At 31.5% G+C, this 24,497-nt stretch overlaps 2 protein-coding genes across 3 annotated transcripts in view; both read right to left on the bottom strand.

Annotated features, from left to right (window-relative positions):
• Positions 1-377: 377 nt before the first annotated feature.
• Positions 378-24,497, bottom strand: part of LOC117112366 — a 46,041-nt gene continuing 21,921 nt past the window's right edge. Inside the window, exons 7-17 of one of the 2 annotated variants that reach the window (XM_033255442.1) lie at positions 8,808-8,981; positions 8,196-8,498; positions 7,363-7,446; positions 7,034-7,250; positions 6,826-6,930; positions 6,336-6,443; positions 5,372-5,900; positions 5,039-5,090; positions 4,365-4,490; positions 3,606-3,724; positions 378-2,831 (exon numbers count right to left, since the gene is read on the bottom strand). In XM_033255442.1, coding sequence (XP_033111333.1) covers positions 5,374-5,900; positions 6,336-6,443; positions 6,826-6,930; positions 7,034-7,250; positions 7,363-7,446; positions 8,196-8,498; positions 8,808-8,981 — 1,518 coding nt within the window. In that variant the 3' untranslated portion in view covers positions 378-2,831; positions 3,606-3,724; positions 4,365-4,490; positions 5,039-5,090; positions 5,372-5,373. The remainder of the gene's footprint in view (positions 2,832-3,605; positions 3,725-4,364; positions 4,491-5,038; positions 5,091-5,371; positions 5,901-6,335; positions 6,444-6,825; positions 6,931-7,033; positions 7,251-7,362; positions 7,447-8,195; positions 8,499-8,807; positions 8,982-24,497) is intronic. The other variant, XM_033255443.1, reaches the window with a different exon arrangement.
• LOC117112367 lies at positions 14,031-22,727 on the bottom strand. Its single transcript, XM_033255445.1, has 9 exons — positions 22,622-22,727; positions 21,617-21,691; positions 21,141-21,234; positions 17,617-17,721; positions 16,930-17,034; positions 16,176-16,292; positions 15,665-15,767; positions 15,248-15,413; positions 14,031-14,573 (listed from the first exon to the last, which is right to left on the bottom strand). The coding sequence occupies exons 2-9, from the start codon at positions 21,637-21,639 to the stop codon at positions 14,441-14,443; spliced, it is 846 nt and encodes a 281-aa protein (XP_033111336.1). The 5' UTR covers positions 21,640-21,691; positions 22,622-22,727; the 3' UTR covers positions 14,031-14,440.

Consider the following 24,497-nt stretch of genomic DNA (forward strand, 5'->3'; position numbering starts at 1 on the left):
ATGTATGTATATGTATGTATATGTATATATGTATATGTGTATGTATATATGTATATGTGTATGTATATATGTATATGTGTATATATATGTATATATATGTGTATATATGTATATATATATGTATATATATGTATGTATGTATATATATGTATATGTATATATATAATGTATATTATACTATTCTTAAATTGTTATACACTTCCATTTTTTGAAAGCGTTATTGTCTATGGATGCATTTCATGGTTCATAATCTTTAAAAATACTACTGCTTGAACATTCAGATAGTATTATTATAGAGCTGGAAAAATTATGAACGAGCAGATCATTCAAAACATAGGCCTATATGTGTATGAAAAAGAATAGAAAAGAAAAACGTATAATACTAGACAATACTCTTTATTCGATATTTATAAACTGGTTCTGCTTTTGAAAGGTGACATTATTATTATTGTTTGTTTTCGGTAAATATTTCAGCCGCTCCAAGTTTCTTTCCTATTCTTCCTATTTTTTGCGTTCTTATAATTAACATATTACTTATTACATCATACATTCATTAAATTTACTTTTAAATTACGCTCTTTTACGTTTTAAATGCCTACAGTATTATGTATATGGTACATTGTGTTTGTATTTAATATACTTCTACCTTTGCCAATTTAAATTCAAAGATATGTGCTGGTCCCCGACCCTTTTATATTCACTTGGATAAGACTTCTACGAATGGATACCTTGTTCGAAGCAAGAAATCAAGTTGTTTAATTAAAATTAAAATTAATTAATTAAAATTAATTAATTACAATTAAAAATCTTTCCATACCACTTAAAGGTTCACACTTAGGCTAGCCAATTTTTAAGATATGTAATAGCTTAGTAGCAGCTGATAAATCATAGAAAAAAATATTCAAATCAAGTTGTTGCTTGCACTGGGAACATAGATAACAATACAGTGTATATATATATATATGTGACAGGTTCGTACTAGCTCGTAGTCGTATCGCGTAGTAAATCCAAAGCTGCAGCGCTGGCACAGACACAATAAAAATCAACAGAGGCCGTTCTCAGTTGGTGGATGTTGAAATACTTTTATTGATCTAGTGACCAGTCGGAAGGAGATATAAAAAATACTGTGTTAGTATTTTCATCGATATTCAATATTAGCGATTGTAATATTATCGATAACGTACATCTTTTAAATACAACTTATGATTAAAAATCATAACATTTAAAGTAAATTGTCTTGGTGACAATTGCATAACATATTGATCATAATCTAAAGTACCATTGCGTTGTGTCTAGCATAACGTTTAACATATTAACCTAAAATCAATCGTCAATACTAGTAACTATTATTATTGAGATTGTTGAAAACCGAACTTATTACTCACAGAATGGTGATTACAATATATCCAACCATTTAACTTAAGAATTACGAATAATCTAGTACTATGTAATATTAACAAAAATCAAGAGAAATAAAAACATAGATGCTTACCTAGTGACCAGTCGGAAGGAGATGAAAACCTTCGCCCTGGGCTAGGCACTGGTAAGTGTCATTCATTCTCAATTGGGTAACCATGACAATTAATACCAACTGATGGTATCTACATTTGCTATATTGATCAGTACCCAGAACAATGTTGTATGTCATATATCAAGCTTATACAGGTAACATGAGTATTTTAAAGCTTAAATTAATTGTAAAAATGAAATTATAATAGAAACCATGAAGAGACAATATCCCTTGTCCATTTATGAACTGGACCGTTCTGTAACATTATATACTAAATATTCATTAACCTTTTCCCGCCACTTGGATGAGGTGATGCCTTGACTCATCTGTTTTAGTGTGGTTATTTATTATCCAAAGTCTTAATCTAATGGGTCACACAAGGTTGCCCACTGGTAGAAGGTCAGATTCAGCAGACTAAATACTTAATGGTATAGGGTATAATAAGCATACCTGTTACATATATATATATATATATATATATATATATATATATATATATATCACTTGAGGCAAATTATCCATCTTGTTTGTTATTTTATTGAATATATATATGTATGTATCCTATAATACATGACCAACATATTGAGATATTTGTCAAGCATGATCAATTTTTCGATTAATAATTTTAACAGTAAATATACAAATGTACAATAATATAACAATAGTTAATAGCAGTTTGTTTTGTCCAATTATTATTGAATGGTTCTGAGCTTGGTTCAATTTTCATCTCCTTTCCTGCTCATGAGATGTACATTTCGCTTTTTCATTCATTCAGTCGTCTATGATGTCATCATGGATGTCGTCATAGATTCTTCTTCTTTTTCTAATTCTGTAGTTGCTTGGTTCTGTCCAATGTTCTTCAGATCATCAATGAATCATTTGATTCTACGTATTACTCTCATTTTTCCCCAAATTCAATATCAGAGTCCACTGGTCTTGTTATTGACTCGGCGGTAAATAGTAGAGACTACCCAGTGTCTTAACCTCATCTTGCGATATTACTCAACCGAGTTTGATCTGATCCTGTCTATGAATTTAGAATGACGTCCCATTGAATTCGTAAAATGCATTACACAGTAGATCACTGACTTTCCCTTCCATAACACTTTCCGGTATCAATAATCGCACTAGGATTTTAAGGTCGATCGGTTTAAGACTTTAATTGCGGTTCAATAAATTGAAGTCAAACGTGGTCGTGGATCGTAGAAGATCAGCGGCAATGTTCAATTATCTTTGTACAATAATTTCAGCATGTTTGTCGATTCGTGTTTATCGTACCAGTTTGATACTTGTATCAACATAACCTGGAAATCCCTTGTTCCTGTAAAAACACATTTTTCCCAGAATTATTATTATTGCTGTTGTATTGTAAAATAATATTATAAATGCCTGTCAACTTATCAACAAACCTATCAATTATTTTGGCAATATACGCTACAGTGGCGGCACGAGCGTCCGAAATCTTGGAAAGTGGGAAAGTGAGGGGACAAGGTCCGATTTGGGTGGGGACAAGGTCCCCGCCGAGAGCAAAGTGGGCGTGTTCGGGTGTCGATTAAAATGTCTCTAAACCTCTCCAGGAGGGAGGTTCTCTCAAAAAATATGACAAGTTATGGGTTTCAGAGGCTTATTTAATCGATTTTATCTACAGATAGTCTAATTTGTAGAAAATATATACAATATTTTTTCTCCCCTACCAAAATATGGTTTTTCTTCCTTTCTGGTGGGGAAAAGGGGGGGGGGGGAATTTCTGCCCTTGCAAAACCCCCCCCCCCTTTTCGTAGCACCGCCTTTGTTACTTGAAATTGGATTAAAATTAAAAATGAATAAACTCCAAATATTATTGTTAAACAAATAATGAATGCATTGTTAACTTATTATACTTTTCTGCATGTTATAAGAATAAAGGATTTTTTTTATTTCATTGATAGGCCTATAAGAGTACGGTAATATATATGTACGAAATATTTTGGGGTATGTAAATTAAGGTATGGTTTTCTTACTCTTAAAATACGCTTCAAATTTACTATATTCATTACATTCAAAATTAACCAAAATAAATTAAAGCAAATGAATTATAAATAATTTCAATGCTTACCTTCTACACATTATGTAAGGTACGTCATCTATTTCCGTTGCTATTTGTTCATGAGTCACAGGTCATGAGCTCGTTGGATTGTACTTGGTCTAAAGTTTTCTTCTGGTAACAACAGAAGTCTACAATCTAAAACGATATCAACATTTTGATGTAAATAAAGCTTTGATTTATACAAATGTGTTCGTCTGCCTAATTTCAGATTTGCTTCATTTAAGAACATCAATCAATAGCTCAATATATCAATAGTTCAATATCTCAATAGATCAATATTTCAATAGATCAATATATCAATTATTCTAATAGACTTAGTTCTTGAACACATGAACATGTTAAATTATTTTTGTTTACCCGATAAATTACAGAATGCCTGTAATTAGGAACAATACCATGACCAGCCAATTATCTGTCTCTTATACACATCTAGATGTGTATAACCTTTTCGTAGCACCGCCTTTGTTACTTGAAATTGGATTAAAATTAAAAATGAATAAACTCCAAATATTATTGTTAAACAGATAATGAATGCATTGTTAACTTATTATACTTTTCTGCATGTTATAAGAATAAAGGATTTTTTTTATTTCATTGAAAGGCCTATAAGAGTACGGTAATATATATGTACGAAATATTTTGGGGTATGTAAATTAAGGTATGGTTTTCTTACTCTTAAAATACGCTTCAAATTTACTATATTCATTACATTCAAAATCAACCAAAATAAATTAAAGCAAATGAATTATAAATAATTTAAATGCTTACCTTCTACACATTATGTAAGGTACGTCATCTATTTCCGTTGCTATTTGTTCATGAGTCACAGGTCATGAGCTCGTTGGATTGTACTTGGTCTAAAGTTTTCTTCTGGTAACAACAGAAGTCTACAATCTAAAACGATATCAACATTTTGATGTAAATAAAGCTTTGATTTATACAAATGTGTTCGTCTGCCTAATTTCAGATTTGCTTCATTTAAGAACATCAATCAATAGATCAATATATCAATAGTTCAATATCTCAATAGATCAATATTTCAATAGATCAATATATCAATTATTCTAATAGACTTAGTTCTTGAACACATGAACATGTTAAATTCTTTTTGTTTACCCGATAAATTACAGAATGCCTGTAATTAGGAACAATACCATGACCAGCCAATTATCATTTTACCTGTATAATCAAGTTTTTAAATTTTGCAGAATAGGTCTACACCAGACATTAAAGTGCAGAGGTCACACTTTCAAAAGGGAAACACTAAATGGATGCATTCAAAGAATGCGGCTACAAAGCATGTGTTTGATAATATATATTTTTATGTTTCCTTGCTAATAGTATACTATACTATATATACTATGAAAAAAGAAATAAACAAGCTCTCCGCTTGAACTTACTCCACAACATCAAACAAATTAAAAAAATATAATCCTACTTACAACTGAGAAGGGGCACAGCTGACGGTCCAAACTGTAGATTAGACATACAGACCTAATAATGATTAAAGGGAACACTTAGCGAATATGCATCAAAAGAAGATTACAAATCTTGAATAATATTAATATTAATAATAATAATATTAATAATAATAATAATAATAATAATACAGTAATTTAAAAAAGGAAAGCTTTTCAACAACTGAGCATATGAGGGTGAGCGGCATAATAATGATCTGATCTCTCAAGCCATTCTTTGCTTATAACAACATCAATATAAAATAAATATTTTAACATAAAACCCATGTCATGGCTATTTATAAACGTGAGGACTACCTTCATGGTGTGAGTGCGTTTATTGCCAGACTGAGATTAACGATTTCCAGGGAATCAATGAACTCCTTCATATTTCCTTCACTGATTATCAGTCTGTTTTCCAGATCGGTGATCATACTCCAGACGTCTGCGTAGTCCTTACGAGGCGTATTATACAACCCATCGATCTGCTTCACATCAGCTGGGGTCAGTACCATTCCAAATTTCATTAGCTTTTGTCTGTGAGATGTGAATGTTTTTGAAATGGTTTCTTCCTCAACATCTGGGAATGATGGCAGTTTTTGTTTAATCTTCGATAAAACACCAAACTGTTTGGTTACGCTAATAGTATCACACAGGAGTCCAAGATTCTGTGGACTCAGATCACCACGTGCAGATAATATATTCAACAATCCCATTGTGTCCGTTACTTTTGATTGCTCTTCATTTTCTACCTTGTCTTTGAACAACACTTTCAGCATAGGAAGACTTTGCAGATTGTCATACCAACTTGAAACAATGGCTTTAAGTACATTGAAATCAGACAATGCTATAAAATAATCAGACAATATTTAACCAATATATATATATATATATATATATATATATATATATATATATATATAGCCTATCAAATATTTTGGCAACTTATATTCCTGGTTTTTGTTTTTTTGTTTTTTGTTTTGTTGACATACAAAAAATGCACTTTACTATAACAAGCATTTTAAAATAACAAATGAAAAAGAATTCATTGTGAACTTGTACTTGTTAGCATGTTGTGGGAAAACTTGTACTCGTTAGCATGTTGTTTCATTGGTATAAGAGTAATCTGTAAAATATGTACAAAATATTTAAGTATTCTTTGTATTTGTGTAAATTAAGATTTGGTTTCCTTACTCAAAATAAGCATGCTTCCGATTTACTACATTACATTAAAAATTAACCAAATAAAAGCAATTAAATTATGAATAATTGCAATTCATACCTTCTGCACATTTATTATGTACATCATCTGTTTCCATTGTCACTTGTTGACCTGTTTTATCAGAGGTCATGAGCTCAGTCGACTGTACTGGGTGTACAACAGAACCACCTGAAAAATGACATCCAAATTTGCATGTCGATTATTATATAAAAATTCCAACTATGTTTACATATATATATATATATATACATATATATATATATATATATATATATATATTTATATATATAATGTGTATAAAGTGTATATATATACACCCTTGATTTTACAGTTGTTAAAGCCATGTTTAGTAAAAAGCAAAGAGAAAAAATTAAGACTGACTTGAATTACTATGAGCAGATAATTCATAAAATGTTGTATCGGTAACGAATATTGTAACGAATAGAAATTCTCCATTGAAGATCGTTTCTGATTTACTATTTTCAAAATCAACATAAAATAAATCAAACGTTTTAATTTAATAATCATTTAAAAGACAACACTTGCATACCTTCTGCATATTCTATTTCTTTGTCTGTTTTATCACAAGTCTTGAGCTTTTTCACTACAAGTTGGTCTGAGTCTGATATTTTTCTTTTGTTATCAACAGGCGAATCTATAAAATGAAAAATAAATGTGGACATCTTAAATTCTATGTTGTTTTTCATTCTTATCAGTTTTATGTTTGTTTTCGAAAAAAATCAAATCCAATCACATACCTGCTACAAATAGATTCTGTACATTAGCTGTTGACATCGCTATACGTTCACCTGTTTTATCACAAGTCATATTCTTGTTCTTTAAGCACTTTTCAAGTTCTTGAAAATGTGGTTTTCCCGGAGTTGAACAGACTAAACAAAGTATGTTCAAAACATAGCCAACAACTCTCTTAGACGGATATACTTCATCTAGGTGTTTCTTTAAAACATTCAAAACCTGTAAAATTAAATAACATTTTATACCAAATGCAATATTATTAGCCACTTGGTATCAAATCTAATTTTAGCATAAGCAAAGATGACCAATAACCAGTCAATGACTTCCTTACCTCTTTACAGATGTCGGGATGTGGCTTGCGTGCTGGCTTGTCTGCACCGTCTGCCTCTCGTTCTTTCATCCGGGATATTTCAAGCTTTAAAAAAAAAGAAGGAGAAAGTGCTGATTATGAGAAATACAAATTTGATTAAGGCATATTCATGAATACCTAAATGGCGTTATTATGATTAATAAGGAATTAAACAGAATAATAAAGAAATATAAATAGAAATATAAAGAAAATTTAGTAAAAGATTAGTAAAACCATTTATTCCAAAGTACTAAATATTTGTAATTTTAAAAATGAAAGGCTATAAACATTAAAAAATAATATAATAATAATAATAATAATAATAATAATAATAACAATAATAATAATAATATTAATAATATTACCAATAATAATATTTTTTTTAGTATGTATAAAATCCTTTATTTATCTATAAAATATAAAATGATACAAGGATTAAAATATAAAGAATATACAATTCCAAAAATAAACAAATAAGGCTCTATTATTTTATTGTATACAAGCATGAGTACTATGTAAAATTGGTAAGGTACTGTGCATGTATATAAAATAACAATTGTGTATAGCATTGGAAAACATAGAATGACAATAGGCACTTTACGCAACAGGACGGGAAGACGGGTGGACGGTGGTTTTGTGCCCATCAGAGCGTGAAGACCACAGTAAAGAATAGGGCGCTCAATCCGAATTGCCGTTCTCGACGGCTCCCCGTCCTCTTGTGTAAAGTGCCTAATGAAGGTGGGAAACACCCACGAAAGAAAAAAAATTGAAATTGAAAGAAATGTAAGCATTTTAAAACCAAGGGGCACATTTACCTTTAAACACTGCTTGCTATCAATGAATATCCGTCCAAGTCTCAGGTAATGATTATCATCAAATCCTATTTCTGATTTATTCTGAAACAGCAGCTTTGGACCATCAAAACAACCTCTATCCTGACTCAGGTTCACAAATCTAACGACCAAGATATCGTAGACCGCGTCGGGGAGAAAGTCTTTAGGCGTCACATAGATGGATACTGTTTTCTCATCGTCTTTCTTAATCTCCAATCTTTCATCAGGCTTGGTCTTCATCCGAGAAGGGACTACAAATAGTCGACCGTCCTCTTCTGATGCATTCTTTATTAATAATTGAAAAAAAAATTGCATTTGAAATACTGTACTAATTACAATGTGGATGGGGGAATGGACACGTTAAATACTGGCCGCATTTCAACTTCTACAAACCCATTGTATTCTCTCATCTTCCCAAAATTATCAAATATAAAATGAAATTACATAATAGGATTTCCGTATGAGCAAAAATTAACAGCCTCGAGTCTCGATTATATGACAGGATGTTTTGCACCTTACGAAAGTTTGTTCACATATAGTTTGAGAAAAGGACTAGGTTTTCTGTTGTTACAATAATCTAGCAGTAGACCACACCTTTTCAAAGAGAAGTCCAAATGCCTTCATAAGCTCGATGAAGTCTTCAAAGATGACGTCGTCATCCTCATCTTCACTGGCAGTAAGTTCATTTTTCCACAAATAACGCACTAACGGTTCTGGAAGAATCCCTTCTTTATCTAATTTACGCCAAAACTTCGCCATCACTGGAACCTACATGAAGATAAAACAAACAAAAAAAATTTAAAAAATTAAAATCTTATCGAAAGCTAATGTGTTTGGTAAAATGGTGGTTACAATTGTAAAAGCCTCACTTGGATCACATATTTACGAATATGGACGGGGGAGGTTGTAGACTATGGCAATGTAAAATATTATGCCAATTACATTCAAATCTCTCGTGGATTGAAATTAGTTAAACAGAGACCAGACTTAAAAGTGATACCATGAGATTGATATACTGTAAATATTATAATACATTGCATACACACAAACCTATTATTATAATATAATTACTAAAGTATTCCCCCTTCACCTATCACCACACAGCCCAGTAACACTAACAGAATTACTAATAATACCCCTCCTCCCCCTCACTATGGAACCAGTACAGTACAGTACAGTTTTGTTCCTCCCACTGATGCCAGTCACATCCAAGAGGCAGTCTTCTCAGCATCCAAATATATGCTGGGTCCGACTGTTGAAGGGTTTTCTTGACTGAGTTAGCTTCTTAGCTTGACGAGGATCGCACTGAAGGAGATTGCTTAATTTAATCCATGGGTCACGATAGCAAGATAGTGGCGGATCCAGAAATCCGAAATAGAGGTGGCCAGAAAGTCATTTTTACAGATAGCGGCTCCAAACTACCTCAGACCAGCGGTGACGCCAGAAATTGCAGACAAGGGAAAAATCGTCAACGGCCCAGAATAAGAAATTCTTGGTAGGGTTCAACGGGGACTTACTATAGTCTAAAATGTGCTTTTACAACACCATATTACGGATTAGCAATCAAAATAACGTTGTTTGGATAGGCAAATTGTTTTTTTTAAATTGTTGATGTCACCCAATGGTACCACCTCTGCCTCAGACCCACCATAGTTGGGCCGGACATACGATATTGCATGTCTATAGCACTTTTAGATAGCCGTAAATGGCTCTTTTTCAACATTTTTTATATTTCTTTTTCTATTTTTGGAGCCCGGAACGGCTGTGCACCTCTCTCCCACCACTACCATCCACTTGCTTCCGCCAATAGGAACTGTAATCAAATAACTACAATTGTATTTTGTTGGCCTATCTTTTATACATTAAAAATTATACGGTACCTTTTTAGCATCACCAGGTTCTACATCTGTGATGATTTTCATGAAGACACAAATCAGCATATGGATGTTAGTAATAACTGTGTTCTCCAACTTCTTGTTAGTGGGCGAGTACAGAATGACTCCAAGATCATTCAGGTAATTGAGGACGTAAATTAGGTTTTCTTCATTAATACCACATTCCACAGCAATCTTAGTGACCTAAAGAAAAAAATATATATAAAACATATTTAAATTGAGGGCTGTCTAAAAATATTACCACGCGAAAAACTGTTTGATTACAAAATAATTAGCAAATTCACATTTATTAAAATTACAAACATTTTCAGTAATAAATCTAAATGTAAACGAAAAACATAAATCGCTCTTCATCAAATGTTGCCTAATCCTAAGGAATAATTTAAATAAGCATATGATACCTTATTCAAGGACATGCGCATTGTTGTCTTCCCAGCTTCTTGTACCTTAGTTTGAAAGTCCACCCAAGTGATGGGAACAGTTTTTGCCATTGCCTTCATGTAAGCACCAACATTTGATTTTAATCGCTCAATCCCTTCATCCATTTTTGCATTGTTGGCTACTGCATACATATGGCGGTCAACATGACTCTCGAATGGTGTGTCTTCGATTTCCTTAAATATCCTTCTGAATTTGGCGTCAATCTTTCAATACAATTAAATTCATTATGTAGATATATATCTGTCTCTTATACACATCTAGATGTGTATAAGAGACAGAGAAATTGTAATATTATAAATAATAAAATTTAAATGTGAATACATTATAAAAAAATACATCTAAAACCAATATCATCTACACATTTAACTATGTCAAGTAGGGTTTGTTTCTGAGAAAGTTTAATCCCCATAAAGTGGTTTGTTTACTTTATGAATATTTCTTGGTTTTGCAAACTCTTCCAAATCATCACACAAACTGAATACAACTCCGTAAGACGAGCGATCTGTGAGAAAAATCTGAAAATACAATTAGTAAATACGCATTTTAACAACATTAGAACTAACATGAGAATTTCAGCAAAATACAAATAAGAAAACATTACACATGGGGATGTCACAAAATGTATTTGACGATGTCTGGCTATTTAAATATGAATTGTATTTCCGTAGCTAAGAAACAGTTTTATAACAGGTGTGGCGCCAGAGATGTTCCCGACGGCGGACCAATATCCCCGACCGTGGGGGTGGTGGTCGGACGTTTCTCAACAGTTGACCTTTTAGGAATTTAGGGGTTTCAAGGACTTATTTAATCGATTTCAGATTCTAATGTAGAAAAAAACATAGATTTTCGGGAGGAAAATTGGGGTGGGAGCATTGGTATCGTATAGTTTTAATTAATCACCTACCCGGTGTGTAATGTAGTAAGTCATCTGACCGGCATAGTCCCATATGCAAGTTATATCACGCGGTCCGGAGCTCTTGTTAACAAGATTGTCAACAATCTTCTTGCGTATTTCATATGTCATAAACTGAGTGGTTGATCCTCTCGTGTTATCATGAGATACAGATTTTTCTGAAAATAAATAAGAATAAATTTTACAAATAGCTAAACAACGAAAAAAGAAAGGTGTGAAATAATAACAGCAATTATGATGGTGGTGATGACAATAATAACGATGCTAATGACAACGAAATGCTAATGATAATGATGGCAATGATGATTGTGATGATGAATGTGTTGTCGTCGTTGACGACGACGACGACGATGATCATGGTAATTATAATAGTGATGATAAAATGATGATGATGATGATGATAATATTATTGATGATATTATTGATGATGATTATAATGCTGGTGATGATGGTGATGAAGAGGTAGAGTTACTTTTACTTATAATGAGAATGTAATGATGATGGTGATGTGTGTGCTGATGGTGAAGATGCTGATGAAGATAATCATAGAAATAATATTGAGAATATTATTAATACCTCTGCTTCCCTTTCGCGAAGTCGGAGACATAACACCTTCTGGTAATTGAAACTGTAATTAAACAATAAGTCAATTATTTTACCAATATCATTTAAATATAATACAGCATAGCAAACTCTACATTATACGGAAACATATTTTATACTATTTAAAAATCTCAATATTACCAACTTCTGTCTTTATAATTCATACAATTAGGCGTACATTATTCAACTTATCATTTCAGTCAATAGATTTTCTTTAACGAACAAACCTAAATTATTACCAGGCACTATTCTCTGTTGGGGTCCTTACAGCTTTATAATCAAGTCAGTTTTATGACGCGAGTAAACAAGATTGAACCAGTTGTGGTCCTTGAATATACGTAGTATATTTCCTGTCTGTTTAGTCTACTTTAAATAGGCCTATATGTACAGTACAGTTAAATACGCTTATATTTTTTCTATGGTTTATGTTTTTTTATGTTTAGTTCATATGGATAGACCAGTTCATGGTCAATTTCCCCCACCCCCTTGGTGTGGATACCTAGTGTGTGATAGTTCTATGTACCTTAAAGTTCACAACTACTCAGTAACTTTATATACATTACACATATCAATTTTAAGTAATATTCGTACCGTATGTATTTTTTTTAATTATATTGCCACACTTATTGTATGTATATGTAGATTTGTTTGAATATTTTTATGTTAAGGACACGAGGGTAGGTGGAAATATTTGTTTGCAGATTGAGATACAAAATGCAAGATCTATTCTCCTTACATACGATAGTAACTTTGGTATCTATTCTAGTTATTATTATTAATATTAAAATTGTTACAGTGATTGATTGATTAGCGTGTGTAATATCAATTTAACGAATAATTACAACAAACAAAACGGATTCAAAATATATTCAGTTTATATACGATAAATACATTACCAAACATTTTCGTAACATACATACAGGTAGTGGTTAATATACGAAATGCTAAAAACAATAAATTTCTGAGTTTCACACAGCAACAACTTTACTACAGAAAGTTACAAGTAAACCTACATACGCACACTTAACACGAAAGTGGTAATGTTAAAACCAACTGAAAAGATTGAATCAGTGGTGGTCCTTAAATATACGTAGTATATTGGTGTCTGTTTAGTCTACATATACAGTTAATTACACTTATATCTTTTCTATAGTATGTTTAGTTCATATGGAAAGGCAGTGCATGGTCAGTTCCCCCCCCCACCCCTTGGTGTGGATACCTAGTGTGTGATAGTACTATGTACCTTAAAGTTCACAACGACTCCAGTTCTTTATATATTTTACACATATAACCTTTAGTTAAGACTCAACATACGGGGAGCCGTCTTTAAATAGATATTCTGTTGTTACAGCAATGATTATGCACCACATAATTATTACTGTCAAAATATTATGTGCATATAATTAATTCCGTTGTTACAGAAATAATTACAGTATGTACCACAAAATCTGCATCCATTGGTGTGGATGCCTAGAAAGTTTAAAAATCACAACGACTCCATTACATTCACAACGACCTCATTACTTTATATTCTTTAATATACATAGAAATTTTAGGTAAGACTAGTATATATTTTTTATTACACATAGGCCTACTGCCACACTTGCTGTATCTTTATGTAGATTCGTTTGAATATTTTTATGGACACGAGGATAGGTGGAAATATTTGTGTGCAGATTGAAATACAAAATGCAAGATCTATTCTCCTTACACACGATAGTAACTTTAGTATCGCAAAAACAATTGCACTGGTTATAATCAAAAGTGAAAATAAATATGACATGTATTATCAATAATCCAAACGTATGTTACCATAGGGATTCGAACTCACGGCCTTCGGGTTACTGTTGGTTGTGTAGTGGTTGTGTGTGTGTCCTGTCTCTTATACACATCTAGATGTGTATAAGAGACAGGCCCAGAACGCCTCAAATGTTATTTTCAGTATATCATTAAAAGCTAATCAATCATTTAAACCCTGAATTTATTAAAATTATTGCATAGCGATGTGGCTTAGCTGATTGCACGTCCATAAATAGGCGGATTATTGGTTCAGGCAGGGCTTTTTTAAGTTTAAGCTGAGTGTTGTTGAGAAGTAATGTTATTGTTTCCTGTGCTGTAGAATTTGAGTCTGGTCGCTCGACTCCTTAAATAATCATCACAGTGAAAGTTAGGGAAGGACCATGTTTGTATCCGTTACATCGTGTGTGGCTGCCACGAATACTAGAATTTCCAGCCCGAATATCCAATTTCCAATTTTAATGAGGACAAATAAAGAATGAATGTTCTCAAATAAATGTTATTATTACTATTAATTTATTATTATTATTATTATTATTATTATTATTATTATTATTATTATTATTATTACTATTATATCATTTAGGTTTATTATAATAAATCATACCATCCACATCCTTCTGTTCCTCCCATTTGATGTAATCTTTGCCTACACTTTGAAAGACAGTAGTTGTAACAATACCAGCAGTAGAAGGCTCATGCTTATCAAATCTATTAATTGAAGTTTGACATCGTCATTATAGAAATGTATAATACTTTCATTATCAGCATCAACATCAACGATATCAACGATAACATAAATAAATATTAACGAAAACAATGGTAAATAATAATATTCCTGATGATGACAAAATTAATGTCGAAATATTGACGACGACAAAGACGGCGACGACGACGACGACGACGACGACGAAGACGACGATGACGACGACAACAATAATAATAATAATAATAATTATTATTATTATTATTAATACAGTGATTGATTTACTATCGTGTGTAATATCAATTAACGAATAATTACAACAATCAAAACGGATTCAGAATATATATTACAGTTTACATATGATAAATAAATTACAAACATTTCCCTAACATAGGCCTACCTATAGTTTATTAATTTTCGAAATGCTAAAAATAACAATAAATTTCGTAGTTGCTATTAAATCCCAATTACATATAAAGGCCGTGTCATCCGCCACTCGACCCCGTCACCTAGCAACAACTTTCTTTCAAAAAGTTAGCTTACACGCGCACACTAGCGCGTGCATATTAAAAGTTGAGTAGAAAACGAATGTACACTGTAATGTAAAAACCAACTGAAAAAAAGCAAGCAAAGTAAATCGATATAAAGTACAAAACCTAATACATCCGATTGTACTTACTCTTTCCCAAGCATGGCTTTGACACAAGATGTTTTTCCTGAACCCTCGTTACCTAGGAACATCAGTCTTGAATTAACAACTGTTATTTCACCGTTTTTAAGTGCATCTCTGAACGCTTTGACGGCATCGGGACCCCTGGCTAAAATCTCTGAAGGAATCGACAGTTCTATTTCATAAAAAAGAAAAAAAAAAAATCAAATACTTTAATAATTTAATTCACTTTCTAAATTACATGTATTTTAATTCATTACGATTTTTAAAAAAATATTAATAAAACAACGGGAATAATATCGCTGTTCTTTAAATGGATCCTAGTTCTTTTGTATGCCGTTTGGTAGCACTGTTAAAAATAATATTATTGTGTCGAATTATTATAAAATAATAGAAAAAGAATGTGTAAGATAAGTGTTATCATACCTTCAAGTAAACCTCTTAATTCTTTCTTTTTCTCTCTCCTTTTGGTTTCTTCGTATCGTTCACAATCGTTTTCATCATACTCGTCAAGAGGCGTCATATCAAACTGCAATAACAGACACGAGCACGCGATGATTGGTTTCATTGCAAATTAATTCGGTTGGAAATTAAATCCACAGGAAACAGTGGTATATTTTGGTTTAATAACCAATGATATAATAATAAAATGGTAAATAATAATTTAAATATCAACACTATTAGCATTACAACTTTATAACTATTGTTGTAAATTACTATCACATCACATCGGAAATAAAAATATTCATTGAAATCATACTTCAAAAAGAATCATCATTATTTACTATGATATTAATCGATTTAATACTTATATGAATTGATATTTATTACGTTGGTTTTAATTAGTAAAAATGTTTCAAGTAGTTTCATATACAGTTGTTGTATTAAGGTCATTGACTGATATTCTTTTGATGCATTTCATTTTTCTGTACATTACCATATCTTTTATTGTCACGGACGCGCCGAAGGTTATCAGGCAAATTGCGACTTCCTTGTGTTGCTCGTGCGTCAGCCTCTGATGTAGTAGACAGTGATGTAGTGCTGTGCGTCCATTCTGCAATGAAATGATAATCAACGTCAAGTTTGTTGAACACGCACAACACAAGAATATCAATTAACAAATATTACGCAAACGTAAAATACCTGAAATAATTTATAACTGGTATAATTCATTAACGCCAATGTAATATGTAATATTGATAATAATAGGCCTATTAAAGTTTATCATTATGATATTGATTATAATATTACGATGATAATGATCATGAGGACAAATAAAATTTAAATGAATACTAACATATAATGGAATGGTAATATTACTCCAGCTAATAATATTTATAACGAAAATGATGCCGATGATGGTAATTGTGATGATGATGATAATGGCACTAACAATAGTAATAATACAATACTGTAATGATAATGGTGTTAAAAAGGATATTATTGAAATATGGCTAGTTATATTATAATACATGACGGGCAGTACTTAGTACAGTAGTTAGAATTATACAACGATAAAAAAAACTATCTCAACACAGTTGTAAATATAATAGGCCCTAAATTATTATTAATACAATAATATTAGATTACTTTTACTAAATTAGAACGTGATGTATTGAATGTGTTTGTGAGTGAATTAATGTTAATTTGTTAGCAATGAATAAAGTGTTGTTTTCTTCTACTGTACTCACGCTGTCTTGCGTGTTAATCTTCTTGTTGGTTTTTTCCAACACGCGTCTCATTGCTGACACGGGTGCGAAGGACGCCAAGTAATGGAGAATAGTGTAACCATAACGCTACAAGACAAACGTAGAATATGATGAGAAAGAAATAATAAACAAATATACACACACACCACATATCAACAACACATAACAACTCACAAACATCACACATACATTACTTATTACATTCATCATTATTAAATACTAATTACCGGTACATTATTTAATATTTTAAAATGTGGGTTTTTTAGGCGAAATCGCGCAAAAAATATTTGTATCAATTGGCCTATGTTTTACACACAATAGTAAAATATTTCCAAATTGGGATTTTTAGCGAAAATACTTTTTGTGAAAATATCAATTTTATTGTCACTAATTTATTCAGTAAACTGTATTAAGCAGAACAAATCCAAACATCACCATTTTTGTAAGTGTAATATGTATTTTTTCACAATGTTTCATATGAAATGTGATAATGGCCATAACATAGGCTTTTTCTGTGTTGTAAAATATGTCAAATAAATCATGAAATAAAAATCTCATTTTCAACCCAACATGAAATAAATTACTTTGAGTTATTTGTATGTTTTATGATGTGTACACATGTTGTGTGCTTGTCATGTTTAAAATGTAATGATATTTAATTCTACTCACCGTCTGGTGTTCTAAACACTTAACTGTTGCCGTTTTAATCATATTCTCCAACACATCATCTGGTGCGCCGTAGATCGCAGCGTGCATTAATGGCGTCCAGTCGTTCTACGAAAACAAACATTACACTGAATTACGATACAGTTCATACAACTACCAACAATATTTTTTACGCGTTTCATAATTTCAATGGTACGATGATATTCCAATATCATTTAAGAAATACTAAATTATAAATAGTTAAAAATGTGTGTTATAATACACACATTCATTTAAATATATTATATTGATTTTATTTACGATAAATTTTTGGTCATTTTTTCACAATTATTAAGAGTTAAAATAAGATTAACAAAATACTGTAATGTTATTTATAAGTGTTTTGGAAAAGGGAATAAGGTACTGTGTCATTGAAAAGGTCGAGACATACCGTAACTTTTACTGTAGTTGTTGAGTCATGGTTTATGTTTAGTATGTTAAAAAATGATATTACTGTACTAATAATAGGCCTTTTACTTAGCATGTCTATATTTTGTTAGTACAGTAGTATAGTAGGCCCCTATTATATTTCCTTGTAAACTGTTTTTGCGTGAACCATGAAATTATTGATAAGCTATTTTTAAAAGGGAGTACGTTACTTTGTCAGTGAATAGGTTTAAACATAAACGTATAGTTGTTGGACCATGGTTTGTATTTAGTATTTAAAAAAATGATATTAGCATGTCTATGTTTTGTCAGTAGAGTATAGTAGGCCATATGCCTTGTAAATTGTTCGTGCGTGAACCACGTATTAACATTTTATAAAAACAGGAGAATACTTGACAACGGCGCGTGTAAATAATTTAAAAAAAAAAAATTTGATAATTTTATAGGCCTACTCATTAACTAAAATGAAGAGCACGAGTAAAACAAATCTAAGTAGGAACAATTAGAGTTGATAAATCATTTAGTACGAAAGTCCCTAGACTAAATACCGCATGGCCAATTTAGTAGTTTATGCAAAAAATATTAGAACGTATTATTTTTTACGTCTGAAAAATAATGGTTTTTTTATCGAAACTTTTAACATAATAAAATACACAATGTAAGTAATTTAAATATAATAAATAATATTTTCGAAAAAAAAAATCATTAGTTTATCACCCCTCCCTCGTCACTTTTGGGGAAATTCTTTTGACAGTGACAGTCAGTTATTTAAATATAACATGTGATCAAATTATTAATATAATACTATTTTTTAAAATTCATTTAATTAATGGACTTTTTCTTGAGAAATGAAAATGATATTAACAATTAAATGATGTGGATTTACTAATGAATTTTGATAAAATATTAACCAGAATAAATCAATATATAAGAACTTAATGCAAAAAAAAAAGAAAAAAAAAGAAAAAAAAAAGCTCCCTCCCTCATCAGTTTTTATTCTTTGATAGGCTAAGATTTTTTTTTATGGGGCGTTAGCTAACACATGAAAGATTTTTGTGTTTGGATTTTAAAATAACTAGGAATAGGCCCAATTATTTCTTATGCCAATACAATTGCATTAAGTTCTTAAGTATTTATTTATTCTGGTTAATATTTTATCAAAATTCATTAGTAAGTCCACATCATTTAATTATTGATATCATTTTCATTCCTCCAGAAAAAGTCCATTAATTAAATGAATTTTTAAAAATAGTACTATATTAATAATTTGATCACATGTTATGGTTAAATAACTGACTGTCTCACCTATTTTAAATTAACCTATATTAGATTAAAATAAATACCGGAGACGAGGTTTATTGTGTTAAGAAACAGGAAAGCATGAGACGAGTGAGACGAATTTCCAATTTAAATCAACCAATACGATATATCAAAAAAATTATCTAATTAACACATTATAAATTCAAACCCATCTAATAAACCAATACGATTTATTTACTTATGGCCTAAGTTTACTTACAGCCATTCATCGCCAATTATTATTAATATTATTATTTTATTTACAACTTAACGAAAAGCAGGTGTATTACCCATTGATATTAGTCGTATTAAAAATTGTTTTCGTTTTTATCCTGTATTTCGTTTTATGAACGCATAGTGCCTCATTAAATCACTTTGTATACTGTTTTTTGCATGTTATATTGTTTTATTTTATAAACACAGGAAAGCAAATATCATGTATATTTTTATATGTGACAATAGAATCTATCTTGAATTTTGAATCTTGATATTGAATGTCATCGATATTGTAAAAGTACAAGTTCAAATAAATATTGTTGAACTACAGAGGGCGCTAGACTCGTTTTTTGAGTTATCAGGGAAACATCAATGCGGAAGTTTATCAACTAACGAACTAATTTGTAGGCCAAATATAAATATAAATAAAATGTATATTGGCCACACGACTTGTACTTAACAAGAATGACAATGTGGTTTAATTGAGCATGGTGCATTTTAAACGAGAACTTTCTTTATAAAAAGCAATTATTGTGGAAATGTTTAGTACAGTGTGAATGGTAGAGGATAGTAATAAATGCTCATAATAAAGATATATTCAAGCCCCGAAACCTAAATACCGGGCTGTGTTCAGCGTTAGATAATGTTACCATTTATTAAGTAAAGTAATAATATTGGTTACAGTATTAGAATAATGGTTTGAAGACAAAAACATCAAAATAGACCCCTCGCCTATGAGATGGCCAAATATTATTCACCAAACATGGCTAAATTAAATAATAAATTTCTGTATAAAAACCATCAATATTGTTTTATTTATTATTAATAAATAAACATCTCTTCATGGTTGGTTAATTTCAGCATGGAAGGGCATTTCATTTTTTTTATTGATTTAATCCGTTGATTTTGTATCTTTATCAATATCTTATTCTGAATTCTCTGATTACAGTAAAACACGATTTATGTTAAATAAATTATTTTCACTAACATTTTAGTCTATAATATGAACACTCATTGGTATAGGCCTACATACTAAAACTTCTGAGTATCTAAGGCGCTACAATAGAGAAATGCGAGACAATTACCAAAAATGCGAGACAATTACCATTAAAGCTATACAATGGCTGTTAATTATGTTATTTGGGACATTTGAAATGATAAAAAATGAAATAAATTTATTATAGATTTTTACTATCTAAGTAAAGCGCAATAATACACTACATAAAAGTATACAGTAATTTGTACAACATATATTGAACTAGAGAGGGCACTAGACCGATTTATTTAGTTCTCAGTAGAGTCTTCGCGGACGTTTTGATGATTAAACCATGGACCTATTAATAAGCCCATGATTAAACCACACATTTTTTAGTTAATTAAAGAGAATGAAAATTTTGTTTTCAATTCTGTATGGCAGATTAAATTTTTTTTAAATCATAAAAAACCCAGAAAATAGGTACACATATTTTGTGCAAATAATTGAGATCTTTGTGTTGTGTTGGAACTGCATCTTATTTGAAAAATATGATATTAATAAAAATTCTAAAATCAAGAAAATCACGTTATAAATCTAACTTAATACTTGCCTCATCCTGCGTATCAATAAGATGAGGTTCATTTTCAAGGATGTCTGTTACTGCTGGCCAGTCCTCTCTCTTTATAGCCTGTACTAATTTGTTTCTGTGACATAACAAGCAAGGAAATGTATGAATTCTTTTTCTTACAATGTCATTGTAAATACAGTTGATTTAACCATGTTTCTCATGAATATTAATTCTTGACATTACTGTTATCCTCATCACTCAAAAATAGTTAATAACATGTTAATGATTAGATATTTCGCAAACAAAATAACTATACTTCAGTAATCACATAATTATAATTAAATTCTTTACAATAACAACTTGTAATGTGTCTGTCAGTACATAATTGTACTCGTTTTAAGATTATAGTTATATTAGCTCGTTTACTTAATGTTTACTTGATACAAATTATTACACTAGAGTACTCACTCATCGTCGGGTAGAGTTTGTAAAATTATTATACATAATACAGTACTCACTGAGCTCTTGGTAGAACGTTCATGGTTATCGATGGTTTGTGACGTTCGTATTGATCGTGTCGAATAGTGAAATATCTGTGAATAGTGGTACAGCCTTATTTTGTAAACAAAATAACTATACTTCAGTAATCACATAATTATAATTAAATTCTTTATAATAACAACTTTTAATGTGTCTGTCAGTACACAGTGGTACAGCCTTATTTAATTAGAACGAATAAGTCAAAACCTAGCATACACAAACTTTACTTTTTCGAACAACTTGTAGGAACAAAATAGCGAATATTCACAAGCTACATGATTGGCTGTCCTCGTCACGTGATTTTGAATTATTCTGCTTTTAGTTCCTGTGTGCCTCTACAAATCATTCGGTTGAATACATACGGTAATAAATTTACGGTACCGTGTACAAGGAACAATTAAGGTACATACCCACACCTGATGACGCCCATTTGGGGCGAGCTCACGGATATATTTTATTATTATTTAATTAACTAATTATTAAAGTATTTTACCAGTTCCTCTGTTTACTAAAATATACTTTTAATCTCTACCAGATCATTTGGCTATGCCAGTGATACAATTTTAATCCAGGCGGTCTTTAACTACAGGTAAAACGAGCATAATAATACGGTACAGGGGACCTATATTCAATTTATAAGTCCAGACCTCTCGGAGAAGGAGATGGGAAGCGCATATCGGAAGGCATCGACGGACACATACACTTCCCACCCTCTACAATGACATCCCCCTACCGTTCTCCCCAACCGCTCTAAATCTAATGCTGAGTATCTATTCACATAATATAGGAACCGTTGCTTAATCCCGTTTCTGGTATCGACCTAAAAGGTAACGGAAGTGGGTGCGGCAAACGATGTTTAGATAGACCTAGTAAATGTTTTCTGTCTATCAATCTTTTGGGAAGTGTATTTCAAAAGCCTTCTCAATGAAAGTGTTAATATAGTTATAGTCCAAAGCAAATAACCGTTTAATAAAATATACGACCTTTTAAAACTAAATGGTCTTCGGAAATGTACTGTAGTGTCGATTTGTGCTTGCGTTGTGTTGAGGGACTTGTTGAACAATGATTGGCTCGTTCGACTGTAAGCTAATATTCATACAGCAGTAATAAACGGATTTACGTCACAATAAAATACGTTATTGCTATCAAAATGTATTCATAATGACTTATTCACGAATTAGAACCATTTCCGCGTCGATTTCTGAGCCAAGAGAGTTCACAGTAATGGCGGCACTGCAGAAGGAGACGTGGGCGATTTTCTTTGTACGGTCATATACTTTTCTTGCATCCTTAGCATACAATACGTATAGGCCTATTGTTTTAATGATAGGCCTACTGTAAATGGATAGCTTTCCAAAAAACAAAACAAAAACAACAAAAAAATGATTGTATATTTAATCGTATCAATCTAAAATAGTTGAAAACGTGTCTCTGGTGAGATTCCAAACTGCAAGGCGAGTATCATATCCATTAGACCACATAGACCTACCAGGATACAGGCGAAGATCCAAGCCCCAGGCGCTAGACCTCTCATAGAACTGCTGTGGTTAAGCTAGAAAAGCTTGTAGGTCGCAGTACAGTGGCGTACGGTACAGCCAGTACAAAGAATGGGCAAGGGCCCAATTATAAATAGACCTATAAATAATAATTAATAATAATTTCAAAATTAATTTTGAAGGGAAAAAAAACGGGGGGGGGGGGGGGGGGGCGGGGGGGGCCCCTCAACGATATTTGGATTTTAGAAGAGTAATTATTGATTACTGGGTTGGTTTCTATTAACTGGTGCATTCAAGGAGGCCCCAGCAGGCTCGATAGCCTATTTTTTCATGAATTATAAAAGAAAAAACAAAACGAAATTTCATTAGGGCCTATATTATAAACCTTAGAGCGGCCATTTCCGGCCATCTAGAGGTGCTAGAGGCTCTATAATCATTTCTTACCTCGGCCCCAACCCTGGTTAGGGTGAGGTGGTCTTCGTCATTCACCTGTGAAAATCCCTCCCTGGCCCCTCTATTTCGAATTCCCAGATCCGCCACTGCAATTGTTTATTTTACGTGCAATTCAATTTTCCTGATTAGTTTACAGCGCTGAGACCAAATATGTTCTCCTCTTAAAATAGTTACGAATCCAATTACCATTAGTATTTATTACTAATCCAGGCCCTTAGGATTAGCAGGTAAAGCAATTCTTACGATGAATCAATCTTACACTGGGGCCCTTTCCCACCTAGCTACGCCGCTGCACAGCTAGGAAATCATAGCAAATAATACAATTTAAAGCATGTTTGTTGCGTAGCATCGTCAACACGATACTAATAAACAAATAATGTATTTCAGTATTTCAGTATTTAAACTCGCTTTCAGAACAGTGGAACACACCTGTATACGGTAGTGCGTCCATAGGGCCTAATACAATAATACAATCAAGTAGCAATTATATAAAGAACACAGATTAAAATAGAAACAAAGGAAACAACAACAGATTGGCGAGAGAAAAAAAAATACAGTATTAAAGATTAGTAGTCAAAAATATTATATAATAGTCAAAATAGAAAAATGATACCAAATGTTTAATAACAATACTCACATTTTATTTGTTTATTAAAAGGAATACAGAACTTACTTTTGATTATAAAATAGACGTGAAGAATATCAAGTAAATTATGAACATAATATTGGATTAATTTTATACTAAACAGTGAATTCATTGAAAAGGTAGAAATATAGTTAATATTAAAAATAAATGTATACAATTAATAATGAGGTATATATATATATATGCCTATATAAGTACCGGTACATCTTATTAAAAGTATATTAAAAATGTGTGTATACAATTAATAATGACGTAGGCCTATAT

Source organism: Anneissia japonica, unplaced genomic scaffold, assembly GCF_011630105.1.
Source record: "Anneissia japonica isolate Jap-2015-1 unplaced genomic scaffold, ASM1163010v1 scaffold626_len82965_cov124, whole genome shotgun sequence".
Taxonomy (NCBI): domain Eukaryota; kingdom Metazoa; phylum Echinodermata; class Crinoidea; order Comatulida; family Comatulidae; genus Anneissia; species Anneissia japonica.